The sequence below is a fragment of the Oncorhynchus nerka genome, linkage group LG4 (genome assembly GCF_034236695.1).
Source record: "Oncorhynchus nerka isolate Pitt River linkage group LG4, Oner_Uvic_2.0, whole genome shotgun sequence".
In the NCBI taxonomy this organism is placed as follows: domain Eukaryota; kingdom Metazoa; phylum Chordata; class Actinopteri; order Salmoniformes; family Salmonidae; genus Oncorhynchus; species Oncorhynchus nerka.
The window spans coordinates 49,841,299-49,863,537 of NC_088399.1; the positions used below are offsets into that span (position 1 = coordinate 49,841,299).

The 22,239-nt window shown below is 44.2% G+C and overlaps 1 protein-coding gene across 2 annotated transcripts in view; it reads right to left on the reverse strand.

The window, feature by feature from the left end:
* Nucleotides 1-22,239, reverse strand: part of LOC115127026 (contactin-associated protein-like 4) — a 192,161-nt gene that overhangs the window by 123,836 nt on the left and 46,086 nt on the right. For both annotated transcript variants that reach the window (XM_029656678.2, XM_029656672.2), the window contains exons 3-4: nt 6,020-6,213; nt 2,706-2,853 (exon numbers count right to left, since the gene is read on the reverse strand). In XM_029656678.2, the coding sequence (XP_029512538.2) occupies nt 2,706-2,853; nt 6,020-6,213 (342 nt within the window). The remainder of the gene's footprint in view (nt 1-2,705; nt 2,854-6,019; nt 6,214-22,239) is intronic.

Genomic DNA, 22,239 nt, shown 5'->3' on the forward strand with positions numbered 1-22,239 from the left:
AGGCGTTCTTCACTCCAGCGCTGCCGGAGTCTCCCGCCTGTCCGGCGCTGCCGGAATCCCCCGTCCATTCGGGACCCATATCTAGGGTTCCCAGTCCAAGGTCGGTGGCGAGGGTCGCCGCTTTAAAGAGGCTACGGAGGCGGGCAAAGAGGCGCACTAGAACTTTGGTGAAGTGGGGTCCACGTCCAGCGCCAGAACCGCCACTGCGGACAGACGCCCACCCAGACCCTCCCCTATAGGTTCAGGTCCGGAGTCCGGACCTTTGGGGGGGATACTGTCTAACCTTTATTTTCCTTTGTCTTGTCTTTATTTAGTATGGTCAGGGCGTGAGTTGGGGTGGGCAGTCTATGTTTTGGGTTTTTATGTTTGGGTTTCTGTTTCGGCCTAGTATGGTTCTCAATCAGAGGCAGGTGTCGTTAGTTGTCTCTGATTGAGAATCATACTTAGGTAGCCTGGGTTTCACTGTTGGGTTGTGGGGGTTTGTTTCCTGTGTCGGTGTTTGTGCCACATGGGACTGTTTAGGTTTGGTTTATTTCATGTTATCGTTTATTGTTTTGTATTTCATAGTGTTCAGGCTTTTCTTATTAAAATTCGTCATGAAATCTGCCTTGACACACCCCTTGACTTTTTCCACATTTTGTTGTGTTACAACGTGCGATTAAAATGGACTTAATTGTAATTTTTTTGTCAACGATCTACACAATACGCTGTAATGTCAAAGTGGGGAAAAAAATACAACCTTTGTAAAAACAATCAAGAAAAATAAAACTAATATATGTTGATTAGATAAGTATTCAACCCCATGAGTCAATACAAGTTAAGAAATATATACAGGATTGTTCTTTTAAAACAAGGACATTAAAGACCTAGATAGACTACATGCAAATGTTTAAAATATAATATGCTACCGTTGGCAGTGACTATATATGTGAGTCTTTCTTGGTAAATCTCTAAGAGCTTTGCATACCTGGATTGTACAATATTTTTATATTTTCTTTTTACAATTCTTCAAGCACTTCGGGTCCCGGGGACCGAGTTTGGGGAACTCTGGCGTAGCCCATGTATCGGATGCTGCCTGGCCAAAAATGATACATGCCATACTTTTTTGGGCCAGCAAGCATCAGATACATGGGCTACATTTAATAAAACTGAGGGGCGCTGTGTCGCTTGCTTGGTTGCTTTCTGCGGTGAGATATTTTCAGCCACTTGCAAATTGAAGGAAAGTTTGCCGGTGTCCTGTTCGGAGGCTGGAATTATTTTGGATGAACGTGCGAAGTGATCTGAAGTGATTTGTTTGACAATCAGATGAGAACATCATGACTGGTGATGTTCATGGCACTTTACAGTTCAATGACATGTCTTTACTATAAATAAATCCCTATTATTTTGAGGTGGGGGGGGCTCAGAATGGCCTCTGGCTGGGGCGTTCAAATCACTGCCGTACATACTTTAATATACACTGAGTATACGATACACTTGATCTTTCCATGTCATTGACTGACCAGATGAATCCAGATGAAATCTATAATCCCTTATTGATGTCACTTGTTAAATCCACTTCAGTCGGTGTTGATGAAGGGGATGAGGCAGTTTAAAGAAGGATTTTTAAGCCTTGAGATAAATGGATGGGCAAGACATAACAGGTTTGTGTCAACAACTGCAACGCTGCTGGGTTTTTCTCGCTCAACAGTTTTCCGTGTGTATCAAGAATGGTCCACCACCAAAAGGACATCCAACCAACTTGACACAACTGGGGGAAGCATTGGAGTCAACATGGGCCAGCATCCCTGTGGAACGCTATCGACACCTTGTAGAGTCCATGCCCCGATAAATTGAGGATGTTCTGAGGGCAAAAGTGGGGATTGCAACTCAATAGGAAGGTGTTCCTAATGTTTGGTAAACTCTGTGTATAATATATTGTAATTTGTGTAACACTGTTTTACAAGGCTACTTCCCTGGCATTTACTTTACATGCTTACTGATTTCATGGTCATTACAGAAAAATGACCAAATACAACAATTTATTTGAATTGGGCTGTAGAACAATTATAGCACTGGTAGCACTCACTGAATGTTTAAAACAAAAAATTCCAGATTGTAATTCCATACCCAAAAGTCAAATAAATTCACTATCAATAAGTATAAACAAACCCTGGACACGAATTGTTTTGAGAGTGAAACCATCTGTTCTCACGTATAATCATTCAAAACAAAATATAACATATCAAAACACATCCACTCTGTCCTCTCTCATTTATCTCATAATACATTTCCTCCCACTAGTGCCACCTACAAAAAGAACAACAAAAAAACCATTCATATATTAATGTAATACAACTCATAAATCATCACTCTACATGGTGGACTGATTAAAAAACAATCCAGGGATAGGTTGTTGGACTGAGGGAGAAACAGAGGCCTAGCTGCCAGAGTATGAGAAAGAATATACAACATATGTCTGTGCGAGACAGAAATGACAACAGTGAAAATAAAATAGATTCAGCTTTCGCATATTGTTTGTTGGCTCATCTTAAGAAAAAAGCTGTTAGTACATGTACACCTACAGCAGTTTCTTTCCTAGTTTAATAATGGAAAAAATACCCTGGGGGCAAAACTGGTTGCAATGACATCAATACAACCAGATTAGAGTAATCTCATTGCAATAAGGAAATGATGTCCTGTCCACCCCCCCTGGTTGTACTTACTGTAAGGGCATCCATAGGCCTCCAGCCTCAGGCCTATCCTCCCGTTAGGGTTCCAGTCTAGAGGAAGTAACCGTAGGAACCTGGCAAAGACTGGCTGCTGCAGTTTGAACTGCACCACACTGTCTGCATTGCTGTTTCCAGTGAATGCCTGGAGAAACACAAAGAGGGCACAAATATACAGAGAGGGTTAGGGTTAATGGATAGTTCATTGAAATGTTGTGGACAGTTAGTTGAACATCTACAAACCGTCTGTTTGGGACTATCCAAATAAGGAGTTACCATATGCACTACCTGATTTACCACTGTATGATATGATTGTTTTTCTTCTTTGGGTCAGAGGAGGCTGGTAGGAAGAGATATAGGAGGATGGGCAACTTGTAATGGCTGGAATGGAATTCATGGAACTGAGTCAGACATGTGGTTTCCATATGTTTGACGTGTTTGATACCATTCCTTTCCAGCCATTACAATAATCCTGTCCTCCTACAGCTCCTTCCACCCTCCTCCACTGCTTTGGCAAACCCACTTTTTTTCATGAAATAAAAATAGATACTCCCACACTGATGAATGCTCCCAATAGCTTTGCCTCCACCTATTGAGAAGAGCATGTGGCCACATTGATAAAGTGGGTTCTGAAAGGGGTTTGTTACTGATGAGATTAATAAGAAATGTAATACTGGTGCTCTTTCCGTCTCATGTTTGCTGGCAAATACTTAGGTCTACTATTTGAGTAATGAGCGTCGTTAACCTCTCTGATCCTAACTTATGTTTCTAATAAGACATGCACATATTACATAGCAGTATTGTGTTATATTATTTGTCCTCTCCTCCTGTTCCCTGGCTGTGTCCCAAATGGAATGCTATTACCTATTTAGTGTACTACTTTTGACTAATGCTGTGTATGGGCCCTGGTCAAAAGTAGTGCACTAAATAAGGAACATGGTACCATTTGGGACACAGCCCCTGTCTCTCATTAAGATGGATAAATAATGGGTTCATCCCCTAGGAGTTTTCCATCCTACCTTTGAAGTTGACACTCCAGTTAATTGGTGGCTCACACGCTAAAATAAGGGTGAAATACCCAATTAACACTGTTAACGTCCTAACTATTATTGTGAGATAGACAAGAGCCAGGCCAGTAGCTCCCTTTCATGTTGGCTAGGGGAGACGATAAAGTGCATTCAGAAAGTTTTCCACATTTTGTTACGTTAACAGCCTTATTCTAAAATGTATTAAATTGTTTTTTCCCCTCATCAATCTACACAGAACACCCCATAATAACAAAGCAAAAACAGGTTTTTAGAAAACTGAAATATCACATTTACATAAGTATTCAGACCCTTTACTCAGTACTTTCTTGAAGCACCTTTGGCAGTGATTACAGCCTCAAGTGTTCTTGGGTATGACGCTACAAGCTTTTCACACCTGTATTTGGTGTGACAAGTTTCTCCCATTCTTCTCTGCAGATCTTCTCAAGCTCTGTCATGTTGTATGGGGAGCGCCGCTGCACAGCAATTTTCAGGTCTTTCCAGAGATGTTCGATCGGGTTCAAGTCCGGGTTCTGGCTGGGCCACTCCAGGACAATCGGAGACCTGTCCCAAAGCCACTCCTGCGGTGTCTTGGCTGTGTGCTTAGTGTCGTTGTCCTGTTGGAAGATTAACCTTTGCTGCAGTCTGAGGTCCTGAGCCCTCTTGTCACGCCCTGGCCATAGAGGCTTTTATTCTCTATTTTAGTTAGGCCAGGGTGTGACTAGGGTGGGCATTCTATGTTCATTTTCTATGTTTTGTATTTCTTTGTTGTTTGGCCTGGTGTGGTTCTCAATCAGAGGCAGCTGTCTATCGTTGTCTCTGATTGAGAACCATACTTAGGTAGCTTTGTACTACGCTGCGCTTTGGTCCTCACCTTCTTCCACCAACAGCCGTTTCAACTCTGGAGAAGGTTTTCATCTCTCTATACTTTGCTCCGTTCATCTTTCCCTCGATCCTATCTAGTCTCCCAGTCCCTGAGGCAGAAAAACCTCTCCACAATATGATGCTTCCACCACCGTGCTTCACCTTATGGATGGTGCCAGGTTTCCTCCAGGCGTGACACTTGGCATTCAGGCCAAAGAGTTCCATCTTGGTTTTGTGTCAAAAATCTGCATTTATAATATAACATTTGATGTCTGTCCCAGACTGAAATGGACTTTCTTAGTGTTGTTGCATAATTTGGAGGGCTGAGAAGCAGCATCATCATCGTCTTTGAAGAGAGCGGATGAGCCGTGCGTCTGGTGAAGCAAAATGTTAAGCCCAACAAATTCCAGTTTTCTGCTAAGAAAGCTCAGTAAGCTGCATCTTATTTGTGTGTGTGTGTGTGTGTTCCCATAAGTGCGTCTCATTTGCTCCGGGAGGGAGGTGTCCCTTTGAAATATGCCTGAGTCAAGGTGCAAATCCCTCCAACGCCTGCCCCCTGTCTGACAAGCCTTCGCTCATAGAAGAGAAAGAGAACAACACTCATCCCTTAAACTCAAACTTATTAAGCCCGTTCTGAGGAAACAAAAAACACGTACCAGGACTTGTGACTGGTACTGATAGTAGACTCCTGCTGTCAACTAGAGTTTCAAAACCCTCTAAGAGGTTCTTAGGATTGATGAGAATGTGCAGAAATTTGATGCCAAGTACTTCAAAATATACGTCATCAAACTGTGAGTACAGAAGAGGACGGTATGCACATATGTTGTGAAATCAGAATTTTCTTATTGACAATCTTTCTAATTCTCTCTTCCTCATGTCAGCTAAAATTAACAGAATGCTATTTAGTAAGAAAAGCAAATAACAAGGATGGCAAAACACTAAAATGCAGCTATATCCAACAATTCTCTCAGCCAACAGTATAGAGCTATGCTGGGCTTTTCCTGCCTTCCAGTGATTCATCTATTATTCATTGACAGTGAAAGGACGCTTATGAGGCTATTTGAGAGTTTGGTTACATGGTGTACTTGGTAGCGTCTGAAATGGCACCCTATTCCTATATAGTGCACTACTTTTGACCATAGTCCATGGGCCCTGGTCTAGACTCTGCTACAGGCTTTCACCTCACCACAACGTGAGCGAAGCCTAGGAGCAGAGGCTAGCCCTGGTCAAACGTAGCACAAGGGTGCCACAGGGTGCAATTTCAGATGCAGCCATATGGTCTTTGCTCAGTGACTTACCCCAATGCTGTCTTGCAGGTTTAAATGACTACAACCAGTCAAGGTTGCCCCCTGACCCTGAGACTGTCTTCCAGGTATGATTACCTACGATGTACACTAGTTAAGGTTGCCCATGGAGACTTACCCCGATGCTGTCCTCCTGGCGGTACTGTTTCCAGTTGCGTCCCGTGTCACTGAACATGAGGAGGAAGGAGGAGACCCAGTCTGAACTGCCGTAGCGACCCTGCGTGGCCACGGCTGTGATGTCCGTCCGCTCCCCCAGGTCCACCTCCAACCACTGGTACTTATTAGACTCTACAGGAGCCCAGCCTCCGGCACCTGAAGGAAAAACACACAGGGATCCCAGATATGGTAACTCTTTACATTATAAACTAACTCAATGAGAAGAGGAACAGACACACACAGACACAAAGGGGCAGTTTCCCGGACAAAGTTTAAGCCTAATCTTGGACATTAAAAGCATTTCCAATGGTGATTCTCCATTGAGAATGGTTTTCAATCCAAGACTAGGCGTAATCTTTATCTGGGAAACCGGCCTTATGACAGAAGGAACACGCACAGGCATAGTTACACATCCAACATCATGTAACCTATTGTCAATGATAGTCTATCGGTGGTTTGTTGAGCAGCCTGTGTGACGTATTACATAACTCAATGGTTCTCATCCGTTTTTTGGTCATTTTACCCCAAGCACATTTTGCTCTGCTTGAAGTACCCCCTCATGTGCAACTGATCATTAGGCCTATATTCTTATGAGTCTTCCCAAGAACCCCCTGTGAATAGGCCAGGTAACCCGCTGATGGTGCCCATCATTATATTGTCAACTCTATGAGAGGAAAAATACACTTTTGAGGGAAACCATTTGGGAAAGTGTGTTTTTAACATATGGGTGACCTTATAGTTCAGGGGATGGACTTTCATTTTTTTTAAAGAAACAAATGGGCTTTAGATAAACAAACCTGTCAACACAAACAGCATACGATAAGCTTGTGCATACTCCAGTTTGGTAGCAGTCTAGTATCCTATAGTATTGTAGCACATATGACATACACTGAATTAACCAAACATTAGGAACACCTTCCTAATATTAAAACGCACCCGTGAGCCTGGCACCTACTACCATACCCCGTTCAACGGCACTTACATATTTTGTCTTGCCCATTCACCCTCTGAATGGCACCCATACACAAACCATGTCTCATTTGTCTCAAGGCTTCAAAAATCCACCTTTAATAACCTTTTACTGCAGTGTGCTAAATTAGGGTCATAGAGTGTACAAAAGTATACACCTCACACACATGGTTATGTGCTTAAAAAAAGAAGACACTTGTACCATGTGTCAGATATAGAGTTGAAATGTATTCCATTTTGAGTTTGCATCCCAATATTACACTTTATATACACATCACAGAAGACTGAAATATAACAAAAACCTTTGACATAGAAACACCGGATTTTCCAATTAACCCTTCATCTACACTGATTGAAGTGGATATAACGAGTGACATTTATAAGGGAACATAGCTTTCACCTGGATTCACCTGGTCTGTCTATGTCAATGAATGTTTTGTATATTCACTGTACATATTCAATTAACAGATTCTTTACAGTGCACTGTATATCATCTCTGGGAATATAGCAGCCTTGCACAACGAAATTGAACCTAAACACATCAACATCCATTACAGAGCTGGTAGCAAAACGAGGAAGAATGATCCAACATCAGGTGATGTGCTCATGGGATACATTCTCCTCAGGTATCATTGGTATTCAAGGCTCCTATATGAGCAAGCAGTCACTCTCCATTTGCCAGTAGCAAACACATGATACAATTATATTCATATGACAAAGCAGAGCAGCTCCAATGATGCAGCAGACTGGTTTAAATGTGCAGAAAAGTCCTCCGTGACATTTCAAGTCACATCATCAGATTCAAAATAAAGTAACCACTCAAACTGGAGCTCTGGATATGACTGCAGTAGGGTTTAGAGTCAATCCCCTAGATGTAATGACAATCCCCTACTTGCTATGACTGTGATATATGGTTGTCTTACCTTACCTACCTTAGTTGAATGCATAGTTCTGGATAAGAGCGTCTGCTGAACGACCAAATGTAAATGTAGATAGAAAAAATAGAGCAATCGAATCAGCAAAGTGTCCTGTTCCATGAAACCACACAACAGGCTGTGGAACAGGAACAGGTCTTTGGCTTCTGCAGGAGCCAGGAGGAGGGAGAGAGAGGGGGTAGCCAAAGAGAGACACGAGGAGGAGGAGGAGGAGGAGGAGTGATGAAATAGCACTGTAGAATGGAGACACCATCGTGAGAAAGAAGGAACCACAGGATGAGAGGTGTGCTAATGTCTGTGACAGAGGGGAAGTAGAAAATGCTGAGTCGGGCAAAAGCACCACCTCAGGGCCCAGGACACCAGATGGACGGAGTGGGAGCAGAGAGGAGTCTAGAGGAGGTACCCAGGCTTCCAGCAGGGCCGCCCCAAAGACACAACACAGCTAGAGGACCGAAACTAGTCACACCGCAGCTGGGTATAGAAATGTCCCAATAACCTGCAGTGGGCCTTACTCTATACAGAGAGACACATAGAGCCTATGAAGTAACCAACACAAAAACACAGAGGTTAAAGGCCACTTAACATTTGCAAAGACGATGTCATCTAACTAAGCTGACGCAAAAACTCTCCAGGAACTGGTAGGAATCCCACAGAGACATAGGGACCAGATTCTCCTGATTCTCCACACTTCTCCCAAAGTGTGCACCAGCACAATACCCATACTATGTAGACAACATGTAAGGTTCTATTGAATTACATCATTCAGCACCTCACACCTGCAGCAAACTAAATAAGGAGGATAAAGATAATCTAGGACATACTACATACACATGTACTATAAATGTTTAGATGTTGTACACTAAGCTATGTTTCATTCCTTATCTGAATGCGAAGTGAATGAGTTGGTAGTTATTTATATTCATTATCCTACTTTTATTGTTTATATGACCGCCTATTGTTTCCACTCATACTGTCTGGTCTGTTCAGGGGCAAGACAACACGCTGCCCGTATGTGTTGGCATTTAGGACGAGAGGCAGCGAAAGGCCAGGTTGAATAAGTACTTAACTTTAGTAGCAGACAGATGCTGCCATTGACACAGCGATGAGAGGCAGAGAGCAAACACATTGACCTTTGCTCAATACTGGCGATGGAATAGACAACATGCAGGGGGGAACAAAGAGTAGAAGAGTACAACAATACCAGGAAGGAATCCACCTACAAATACAGAAGACAAAGACGAGTATTCATCCCAAATGGGCCCAGGCCCAGGTCAAGAGTAGTGTATAGGGTACCAACAGTAGGGCATTCTATAGGGGACAGAGTGCAATTTGGGACGCATTCAAATACAGAACATGGGTTGTATGAAGCACGTTTCTCAGCTTTTACCTCTCATTCTCACAAGCAGTTAACACATGTGTGTTTTATTCTGTCTTAAAAATAGGCAATTCTTAACAGGAGGGCTCGTATGTCTATTCATGGCTTCTGGGAAGCAGAACTGGGATAACTATAGTTTTAATTGTACTTTCTGAAAAGTAAAACAAACTTGCAGGGGAACAAATAGTTATTTTGGAGGTGACAACAAATTTTGAAATACAGATCCCCAAAAATTACTACTTTTTAAAACTATTGGAATACAGATCTCAGAAAGTAACAACTAAAAAAATGTTTTTAATACATATCTCAGGAAGTGACTACTTCTCTGAAACTATTGGATTGGCTTCCTTCAATTAATGGCAGGGCTGTATCTGGAACGTCATGTTGAAGATAGAAATATAATTAATAGAGCACACACAATCTCCTAAACTTTTCCAATCTATCTGACAATCATATTTGAGCTACACAATACATTTCAATCTGTACATTTTATAAATTGTCCTTAAACAACCTCTACAGGATATGTGCCCCCCCCCCAAGGGACGGTTAAGCTAACGTAGGCTAATGTCATTACCATGAGGTTGTAAGTAACATGAACATTTCCTAGGACATAGACATGTCTAATATGTGCAGAAAGCTTCAATTTTTGCATTTCAAAGACGGTACAAAAAACGCATGGTTTCACTTTGTTTTTATCTTCTACCAGATCTAATGTGTTATTTTCTCCAACATTCACTTCACATTTCCACAAACTTCAAAGTGTTTCCTTTCAAATGGTATCAAGAATATGCATATCCTTGCTTCAGGTCCTGAAGGCAAAAATCTGGCAAAAATTGAAAAATGGGATGGATGTGAGGTTTTAATGTCCATTGCCCCAGGTGTACAAAATTAAGTTAAACTAAGATAAGTATACTGAACAAAAATATAAACTCAATATGCAACAATATCAAAGATTTTACTGAATTACAGTTCATAGAAGGAAATCAGTCAAATTCATTAGTGCCAAATCTATGGATTTCACATGACTGAGCAGGGCGTAGCCATGGGTGGTCTTGGGAGGGCATAGTCCCACCCACTGGGGAGTCAGGCCCAGCCAATCAGAATATGTTTTTTCCACAAAAGTGCTTTATAACAGACAGAAATAATCCTCAACACCCCCCCCCCCCCTCTTCAGACGATCCCGCAGGTGAAAAATCCGTATGTGGAGGTCCTGGTTACACGTGGTCTATGGCTGTATGGACATTTGGATGTACTGCCAAACGCTCTAAAACAACGTTGCAGGCGGCTTATGGTAGAGAAATTAACATACAATTATCTGGCAACAGCTCTGTTGGAAATTTCTGAAGTCAGCATGCTAATTGCACGCTCCCTCAAAACTTGAGACATCTGTGGCATTGTGTTGTGTAACAAAACTGCACATTTTAAGTGGCCTTTTATTGTCCCCAGCATTAAGCGGCAACTGTGTAATGATCATGCTGTTAAATCAGCTTCTTGATTTGCCACATGTCAGGTGGTGTCACGTTCACTGTCTTCAAACTCCCTGTCATAAATGAGCCTAGGCACAGCGTGCATGTAGTTCCACATCTTTAATAAAGTGAAACCTTCACAAAACAACAGGTAAACAGAAACCGACCGTGACGCAACTGTTGCACAAACAAACACACACAGAAAATAAATAATTACCCACAAACACAGGTGGGAAAAAGGCTGCCTAAGTATGATTCCCAATCAGAGACAATGATAGACAGCTGCCTCTGATTGTGAACCATACCCAGCCAACAAAGAAACAGACAAACTAGAATGCCCACTCAAATGACACCCTGACGTAACCAAATTAGAGAATAAAAAGGATTTCTAAGGCCTGGGCGTGACAGGTGGATGGATTATCTTGGCAAATGAGAGATGCTCACTAATAGGGATGATAATAAGGATGTTGACAAATTTGTGCACAGAATTTGAGAAATTATATTTTTGTGCATATGGAACATTTCTGAGATCTTTAATTTCAGCTCATGAAAAATGGGACCAACACTTCACATGTTGCATGGATATTTTAGTAGAGTATATAAATACGTTTTGATGCTCAACTACTGCATGACACTTTCAACACGCCATTGAAAAGGTCAAAAGCTGCAATACATTTTACAATACCTGAACATACTGCAGAGTAAATCAAAGCCATTTGCAAACATTACAAAACAGGCAAGTTGGATGCTTAGAAAAACAACTTTGAACATCTTCTCCATCTGAGGGTAAGTGCTCTTGTTTCAAACACACACTATACCGTCTTCAAAGGGATTGTTTACTCAGAATACAAAACTAACATGATTTTCCGCCTACATTGGCTGTAGTTGATTCAAGAAAGCAGTTTTTGGATATTTAGTTTCCTGTCGACACTTAAATAGCCATATTTTGTAACTGTTAGTATTCTCAGTAATACTTAACATTAAACTGTGGTTGTGCCTGTGATATAAAACTGTAATTACTTTGAGAAAATGTTTATTAGCATGTTGTTACATAATACTTTGGTCATTGCATTTTAATTGCAAAGCAATGAGCTGATAGTGACTGTTCCTTATTCCACTTATGTAATTTATCCATTATTATGCAATTATAAAGCAATTTCCAAAGTCCTATGTAACAACAATGTTGCTATTGTCATAATCAACATTACTACACATGTAAAGGAACTTGATGTCAAGTGTTACTGTGTGTCTAGTGTCTAGTTTAAGAAACAGACGCCTCACAAGTCCTCAATTGGCAGCTTCATTAAATAGTACCCGCAAAACACCAGTCTCAATGTCAACCGTGAAGAGGCGACTCCGGGATGCTGGCCTTCTAGGCAGTGTTGCAAAGAAAAAGCCACATCTCAGACTGGCCAATTACAATAAAATATTAAGATGGGCAAAAGAACACAGACATTGGACACTCTGCCTAGAAGGCCAGCATCCCGGAGTTGCCTCTTCACTGCTGACATTGACACCGGTGTTTTGCGGGTACTATTTAATGAAGCTGTTAGTTGAGGACTTGTGAGGCATCTGTTTCTCAAACTATACACTCTAATGTACTTGTCCTCTTGCTCAGATGTTCACAGGGCATCCCACTCCTCTTTCTATTCTGGTTAAATCAAATCAAATCCAATCAAATTTTATTTATCACAAACACATGGTTAGCAGATGTTAGTGCGAGTGTAGCGAAATGCTTGTGCTTCTAGTTCCGACAATGCAGTAATAACCAACAAGTAATCTAGCTAACAATTCCAAAACTACTACCTTATAGACACAAGTGTAAGGGGATAAAGAATATGTACATAAAGATATATGAATGAGTGATGGTACAGAGCGGCATAGGCAAGATACAGTAGATGGTATTGAGTAATCAACACTGCTAGCTAGCCAGCTAGCCCCGAATAGCAGCACAGTAGAAACTATTACACTCAACGGAACGACTTGATTAGTGTAGTGTCAACAACGCAGCCAATGCCAACTAGCCTACTTAGTCAACAACGCAGCCTCTGCCAGCTAGCCTACTTCAGCAGTACTGTATCATTTTAATCATTTTAGTCAATAAGATTCTTGCTACGTAAGCTTAACTCTCTGAACACTCGTGACGTGTAGTCCACTTGTCATTCCAATCTCCTTTGCATTAGCGTAGCCTCTTGTGTAGCCTGTCAACTATGTGTCTGTCTATCCCTGTTCTCTCCTCTCTGCACAGACCATACAAACGCTCCACACCGCGTGGCCGCGGCCACCCTAATCTGGTGGTCCCAGCGCGCACGACCCACGTGGAGTTCCAGGTCTCCGGTAGCCTCTGGAACTGCCGATCTGCGGCCAACAAGGCAGAGTTCATCTCCGCCTATGTCTCCCTCCAGTCCCTCGACTTCTTGGCACTGACGGAAACATGGATCACCACAGACAACACTGCTACTCCTACTGCTCTCTCTTCGTCTGCCCACGTGTTCTCGCACACCCGAGAGCTTCTGGTCAGCGGGGTGGTGGCACCGGGATCCTCATCTCTCCCAAGTGGTCATTCTCTCTTTCTCCCTTACCCATCTGTCTATCACCTCCTTTGAATTCCATGCTGTCACAGTTACCAGCCCTTTCAAGCTTAACATCCTTATCATTTATCGCCCTCCAGGTTCCCTCGGAGAGTTCATCAATGAGCTTGATGCCTTGATAAGCTCCTTTCCTGAGGACGGCTCACCTCTCACAGTTCTGGGCGACTTTAACCTCCCCACGCCTACCTTTGACTCATTCCTCTCTGCCTCCTTCTTTCCACTCCTCTCCTCTTTTGACCTCACCCTCTCACCTTCCCCCTACTCACAAGGCAGGAAATACGCTCGACCTCATCTTTACTAGATGCTGTTCTTCCACTAACCTCGTTGCAACTCCCCTCCAAGTCTCCGACCACTACCTTGTATCCTTTTCCCTCTCGCTCTCATCCAACACTTCCCACACTGCCCCTACTCGGATGGTATCGCGCCGTCCCAACCTTCGCTCTCTCTCCCCGCTACTCTCTCCTCTTCCATCCTATCATCTCTTCCCTCTGCTCAAACCTTCTCCAACCTATCTCCTGATTCTGCCTCCTCAACCCTCCTCTCCTCCCTTTCTGCATCCTTTGACTCTCTATGTCCCCTATCCTCCAGGCCGGCTCGGTCCTCCCTCCCGCTCCGTGGCTCGACGACTCATTGCGAGCTCACAGAACAGGGCTCCGGGCAGCCGAGCGGAAATGGAGGAAAACTCGCCTCCCTGCGGACCTGACATCCTTTCACTCCCTCCTCTCTACATTTTCCTCTTCTCTCTCTGCTGCTAAAGCCACTTTCTACCACTCTAAATTCCAAGCATCTGCCTCTAACCCTAGGAAGCTCTTTGCAACCTTCTCCTCCCTCCTGAATCCTCCTCCCCCTCCCCCCTCCTCCTCTCTGCAGATGACTTCGTCAACCATTTTGAAAAGAAGGTCGACGACATCCGATCCTCGTTTGCTAAGTCAAACGACACCGCTGGTTCTGCTCACACTGCCCTACCCTGTGCTCTGACCTCTTTCTCCCTCTCTCTCCAGATGAAATCTCGCGTCTTGTGACGGCCGGCCGCCCTACAACCTGCCCGCTTGACCCTATCCCCTCCTCTCTTCTCCAGACCATTTCCGGAGACCTCCTCCCTTACCTCACCTCGCTCATCAACTCATCCCTGACCGCTGGCTACGTCCCTTCCGTCTTCAAGAGAGCGAGAGTTGCACCCCTTCTGAAAAAACCTACACTCGATCCCTCCGATGTCAACAACTACAGACCAGTATCCCTTCTTTCTTTTCTCTCCAAAACTCTTGAACGTGCCGTCCTTGGTCAGCTCTCCCGCTATCTCTCTCAGAATGACCTTCTTGATCCAAATCAGTCAGGTTTCAAGACTAGTCATTCAACTGAGACTGCTCTTCTCTGTATCACGGAGGCGCTCCGCACTGCTAAAGCTAACTCTCTCTCCTCTGCTCTCATCCTTCTAGACCTATCGGCTGCCTTCCTGTGAACCATCAGATCCTCCTCTCCACCCTCTCCGAGTTGGGCATCTCCGGCGTGGCCCACGCTTGGATTGCGTCCTACCTGACAGGTCGCTCCTACCAGGTGGCGTGGCGAGAATCCGTCTCCACACCACGTGCTCTCACCACTGGTGTCCCCCAGGGCTCTGTTCTAGGCCCTCTCCTATTCTCGCTATACACCAAGTCACTTGGCTCTGTCATAACCTCACATGGTCTCTCCTATCATTGCTATGCAGACGACACACAATTAATCTTCTCCTTTCCCCCTTCTGATGACCAGGTGGCGAATCGCATCTCTGCATGTCTGGCAGACATATCCGTGTGGATGACGGATCACCACCTCAAGCTGAACCTTGCTCTTCCTCCCGGGAAGGACTGCCCGTTCCATGATCTCGCCATCACGGTTGACAACTCCATTGTGTCCTCCTCCCAGAGCGCTAAGAACCTTGGCGTGATCCTGGACAACACCCTGTCGTTCTCAACTAACATCAAGGCGGTGGCCCGTTCCTGTAGGTTCATGCTCTACAACATCCGCAAGCCCCTGCCTCACACAGGAAGCAGGTCTAATCCAGGCACTTGTCATCTCCCGTCTGGATTACTGCAACTGCTGTTGGCTGGGCTCCCTGCCTGTGCCATTAAACCCCTACAACTCATCCAGAACGCCGCAGCCCGTCTGGTGTTCAACCTTCCCAAGTTCTCTCACGTCACCCGCTCCTCCGCTCCCTCCACTGGCTTCCAGTTGAAGCTCGCATCCGCTCAAGACCATGGTGCTTGCCTACGGAGCTGTGAGGGGAACGGCACCTCAGTACCTCCAGGCTCTGATCAGGCCCTACACCCAAACAAGGGCACTGCGTTCATCCACCTCTGGCCTGCTCGCCTCCCTACCACTGAGGAAGTACAGTTCCCGCTCAGCCCAGTCAAAACTGTTCGCTGCTCTGGCCCCCCAATGGTGGAACAAACTCCCTCACGACGCCAGGACAGCGGAGTCAATCACCACCTTCCGGAGACACCTGAAACCCCACCTCTTTAAGGAATACCTAGGATAGGATAAAGTAATCCCTCTCACCCCCTCCCCTGAAAAGATTTAGATGCACTACTGTTCCACTGGAGGTCATAAGGTGAATGCACCAATTTGTAAGTCGCTCTGGATAAGAGCGTCTGCTAAATGACTTAAATGTAAATGTAAATGAGTGCAGTATATACATATGAGATGAGTATGTAAACAAAGTGGCATAGTTAAAGTGGCTAGTGATACATGTATTACATAAGGATGCAGTAGATGATATAGAGTACAGTATATACGTATACATATGAGATGAATAATGTAGGGTATGTAAACATTATATTAGGTAGCATTGTTTAAAGTGGCTAGTGATATATTTTACATCATTTCCCATCAATTCCCATTATTAAAGTGGCTGGAGTTGAGTCAGTGTGTTGGCAGCAGCCACTCAATGTTACTGGTGGCTGTTTAACAGTCTGATGGCCTTGAGATAGAAGCTGTTTTTCAGTCTCTCGGTCCCAGCTTTGATGCACCTGTACTGACCTCGCCTTCTGGATGATAGCGGGGTGAACAGGCAGTGGCTCGGGTGGTTGCTGTCCTTGATGATCTTTATGGCCTTCCTGTGACATCGGGTGGTGTAGGTGTCCTGGAGGGCAGGTAGTTTGCCCCCGGTGACGCTGTTGCGCCTTCTTCACCACACTGTCTGTGTGGGTGGACCATTTCAGTTTGTCCGTGAATTGTACGCTGAGGAACTTTCCACCTTCTCCACTGCTGTCCCATCTATGTGGATAGGGGGGTGTTCCCTCTGCTGTTTCCTGAAGCCCACGATCATCTCCTTTATTTTGTTTATGTTGATTGAGAGTTTTTTTTGCTGACACCACACTCCGAGTGCCCTCACCTCCTCCCTGTAGCCTGTCTCTTCGTTGTTGGTAATCAAGCCTACTACTGTAGTGTCGTCTGCAAACTTGATGATTGAGCTGGAGGCGTGCAAGGCCACGCAGTCATGGGTGAACAGGGCGTACAGAAGGGGGCTGAGCACGCACCCTTGTGGGGCCCCCGTGTTGAGCATCAGCGAAGTGGAGTTGTTGTTTCCTACCTTCAGCACCTGAGGCGGCTCGTCAGGAAGTCCAGGATCCGATTGCACAGGGCGGGGTTGAGACCCAGGGCCTCTAGCTTAATGATGAGCTTTGAGGGTACTACGGTGTTGAATGCTGAGCTATAGTCAATGAACAGCATTCTTACATGTATTCCTCTTGTCCAGATGGGATAGGGCAGTGTGCAAGTGTGCAATGTGATGGCGATTGCGTCGTCTGTAGACCTATTGGGGCGGTAAGCAAATTGAAGTGGGTCTAGGGTGACAGGTAAAGTGGAGGTGATATGAGCCTTGACAAGCCTCTTAAAGCACTTCATGATGACAGAAGTGAGTGCTACGGGCGATAGTCATTTATTTCAGTTACCTTTGCCAGGAACAATGGTGGCAATGATGGCAATCTTGAAGCATGTGGGAACAACAGACTGGGATGGGGAGAGATTGAATATGTCTGTAAACACACCAGCCAGCTGGTCTGCGCATGCTCTGAGGACGCGCTTAGGAATGCCATCTGGGCTGGCAACCTTGCAAGGGTTAACACATTTCAATATCTTACTCGGAGAAGGAGAGCCCACAGACCTTGGTAGCGGACCACGTCGGGGGCACAGTATTATCCTCAAAGTGGGTTAAAGAAGATGTTTTGTTTGTCTAGAAGCAAGACGTTGGTATCCGTGACGTGGCTGGTTTTCTTTTTGTAGTCCGTGATTGTCTGTAGACCCTGCCACATATGTCTCGTGTCTGAACCGTTGAATTGCGACTCCACTTTGTCTCTATACTGACATTTCACTCGTTTGATTGCCTTGTGGAGGAAATAATTACACTGTTTGTATTCGGCCATAATCCCTGTCACCTTTCCATTGTCAAATGCAGTGGTTCACACTTTCAGTTTTGCACGAACGCCGCCATCTATCCACGGTTTCTGTTTCGGGTAGGTTTTAATAGTCATGGTTGGTACAACATCTCCTATGCACTTCCTTATAAAAACTCACTCACAGAATGTTTATGTCGATATTATCTGAGGCTACCCGGATTTCGTATGCTTGTATGTCATCTGTAAATACAAATAAAACTGTTAAATTACAAGTCTAATTGGTTTAGCCACGGAAAAAGCCAGGAACCTTCCCACTAGCCATGATCAGCTGAGATAAAGGATGGGTTGGACATACTGCGAGATGAGTCCAGATTGGTCTGCCAACCCATCCGCTACCTCCCTCTGGTCAGAAGAAATACAAACAAATATCACAAGTCCACAACAGGTGCACCCAACTCCTTTCCCACACACCCTGAAATCACAAATGGATCTGCCAAAAGACAAGGATCCACTTCTCCAAAAATGTCACTCCTACTGGACCAAACGTATCTTCATCATAACTATGTCCATCAATGCAAGGCTCAAACTCCTCACAACACCTTCTACCCCTTCTATTTCACCTCCTGAACTCAAACTGGCAACCAGCTAACTCTGTTTGAACATTGTTATTGCTAGCTTCAACAGATTCAAACCCATCCGCTACCTCCCTCAATCTTTTCAACCTCCTCTCTCTGTCCCTCCATCCTCCTCCCTTAACCAATTACCAACTCCTTCTGAAAATATTAAACTGTTCCAAACACAAATCTATTTTTAGCCTCTTCGAAAGACATGCTAAGCCCTGTACTCCCTCCACTTCATACTTTTCTCTTTAGATTTGGTTATGTTGTGTATGACAGGCCTTCCAACCAGGAAATTCAAATCATTCTCTTCCTGTTATGGGAGGATTCCAAAATGACAACATATTTGCGTCTTCTTCTTCTTCTGTGATATTTAAACAGCGGTTTGCAATCAAAAAGGTGCATTACCGCCACCAACTGGACTGGAGTGTAAGTCCTTCACACTTTGTGATACAAAAACAGGAAAAAGAGAAAATGAACAAAAGTGCCCTGCCAACTAACCCTACACTCATTAAAAACTCACCACCCCATTCCACTACTTTGACCTTACCTGATCTCACACCAGGTCAACGGCCTGGGAGGACGGGACACTACCATTCAACACACCCTGTAACTCGTCTGCAGTATAATCTCATAAACCAAAGTACTTCTCTGCAGCTGCCATCACAACACCTTTTCTGTGAATTATGTTCCATTTCTACAGTACAGTTGGTAACCATGGCATTGAATGCTAAAAAGCCAATCTTACTGAAGCACATTTCATTCGTAGGCCTATCACTTTGTACTGGCAAAATACTTTTACTACTCACCGGGAACCTCTTAGGATCCCTCACCCTTGACCCATCCTCTACTTTCTTCATTGCCTAAGCATACAACACCTTCTGTACAACTCTGACCATGGTAACCTCAACCTGCCTCTCTCGCACCGGACACTTCTGTATAGGGAGTAGGGCACTGTATAGGGAGTAGGATACCATTTGGTATGCACCCAGCTCTGTTAAGAAACTATTTCAGGCCTGGTCTGTGCTGCTCTCTCTCTCTTTAAGAGAAGAGATGGGGAAATCATGGCCGACATGACTTTGGCAAGTTGTACCAGCTTTTTAGCGAAGAACAGATGCGTGTCTAATGAACGGGCGACTCTCTCATCAATTATGTACTGTTTTTCCACCTGCTAGCAAATTAATGAGAAATAGAGAGCCGTTTAGGGTGCGGGGTCTTGGGTGACATAAAGCCTCCAATAATGGCAATATGAATAGCATGGCAGATCGTCAGAGGGAAAACACCGGGCGGAATTAGGGAGGTTTAATTGCAACATAATTAGGCCAATGCAATGCTGATAGGACTTTCCAAGCTGGCATCTGGCTGAGCTGCCAGTTAAGGTAAATGTTCACCAGACCAAATACATGGAGAGACCATCAGACCATGAAACAGGAGTGGGAAATAGATCAATATGTGATTAGCCAATACTTCTTAGTTAATTTCAATGAATGGATTTTAATTTCACTTTAAAATCTAATTTGATCTTTTTAGAAAGTGATTACCTGGCGTGGGGATATTTGGCGAGGGCATGAACTGAAGTTGTCCGAAATTCTTCGACACTGTATATCTCCATTAATATATTATTAATATCTACATTTCCGTTAGAAATGGACCATCTACATTTCCTGCTTGTAAGCAAACCACAATATCCAGAATTCATAGTGATTTCAGGATGTAGTACAGCCCCTGTCGAGATGGTTCCAGTTGAGGATGAGAGTCAACAGGTAGGTAATGTTCCTTACGGGACCAGCCACTCTTTAGTAGAACGTCAGCTTGCGAAGAACTATTAAACAACTGTAAAGTTTATTCATGGTATGGTGTTCAGTACCTGGAGGTGAAAACCTCAAGCAAGCGCAGGCTGCTGAGGTAACATTCCATTGGTTACCTTGCAAGCTAACGATAACTACGTTAGATTTCGTTAGCTACAGCCAGCCGGACCGTATCTAACGGTTAACTAGCGAACTACTGCAAGTGACTAGCCTGTGTGTTCTATTTACAGAGTCCAATCCCATCAACATCTGCAGCACCAGGAACTAGTCTAAATCACCTTTGACTGCACAATGCTGGCAAGAGCCAAAGTGTATAGTCTATGAGTCCGAGGTCAATGGAGCTCATGAAGTTCTGCCAGACCAGCTGAAGAACATTCAGGACCCTGCCTAAAACATTCTGCCAACATAATATCCACATTCAGTTAGACTGATGTTGTAGGTGTCACGCCTACTCCCGCTCCCCCTCTCTGGCGCTCAAGAGCCATCATTACACACACCTGTCACCATTGTTACACGTATCAGCGTATCATTGGACTCACCTGGACTCCATCACTTATTGATTGCCTCCCCTATAAATGTCTATTCCTCAGTTTCCTCCCCATGTTAGCATTGTCATTTTGTTCACCCTGTCCAGACGCTGTTCTTGTTTTGTTCTTTTTTTAAATATTCACTCCCTGTACTTGCTTCTCGCCTCCCAGTGTCTGTCCTTACAGAATGCTGACAGAATGCTGACACCCCAATTTGAAGCATCAGGGAGTTTTTTTGTTTTTTGTTGGTGACGTTGGGTCCGGGTGCCACTGCCGAAAGAACCGGGGGTGCCACAGCTGGCTCGTCAGGCTTCCATGCCTCGGCCGGCTTATCGAGCTCCCACACCTCGGCCGGCCCGTCAGGCTCACCCAGGTGGGACGCCGGGTGGTGCCCCTAAGGGGGCGGGGATTCTGTCACGCCTGCTCCCACTCCTCCTCTCTGGAGCTCAAGAGCGCCAGGCGTCCCATCATTACGCACACCTGTTTCTATTGTTACATGTATCAGCGTATCTTTGGACTCACCTGGACTCCATCACTTATTGATTGCCTCCCCTATATCTCTCTATTCCTCAGTTTCATCTCCGTGTCAGCATTAATGTCATTTTTGTTCCCCCTGTCCAGACGCTGTCCTTGTTTTGTTTCATGTCGAGTATTTATTAAATATTCACTCCTTGTACTTGCTTCTCGTCTCCCAGCGTCTGTCCATACAGTAGCATAGTATAAAATGCCCAGTATTCTCAGAACTGCATTGTGGTATAGATATTGCTAGCTCTTGTACATATGTATATAATGGAGTTTGAACAATAATATCTTCTTTTTTTGTATTGACAAGTGACTAAATGATTCCAGCTGCATCAGAAACCAATCAAGTGTCGATCTCAACTTCTGGATCAATTCTTCGTGGTATTTATGAAATGGATTTGGAAGTACCTAGCTATCTTACTCACAGAGGTAAGCTTACACAGCAGTATGTAGGAGCAGTTATAGCAATGTTTGACATTGATAAAAAATATATACTGCTAATGCCTATAATAAATACTACAGTTCTACAAAAGGAATACTTGCATATGGTGTGTTTGGTGAGTGCAGTGAGGTGCATTCACTTTGATACAAGGGGAGATGTTTGGTATGGAACCTTTCACATCTCATCTTGAGACAAATTGCTTGAATGGCCCCAACACCACACAGGTATTGATACTCAAAGACTAATATCCCACTGGGCACAGACTTCAATTCAACATCTATTCCACGTCATTTAATAGATTACGTGGAAACAACCTTGATTCAACGAGTGTGTGCCCAGTGGGATGAGTCATAAACCCAAAGTTATTCCTTTAGTCTTCGTTACCATCGTCAAAACAGTTCTTCAGTTTTGCTCGTAATGAGATGGACTGAGGCTAACTAGCTAGCTGTAACCTCAGGCTACAGTACATAACTTTAGGCTACAGTACACTTTGGGTATAAAAAACAAAGCTAGCTAGCTTGGCCTTTAGTGGTACTAGCAAGCCCCGTTATGGCCGA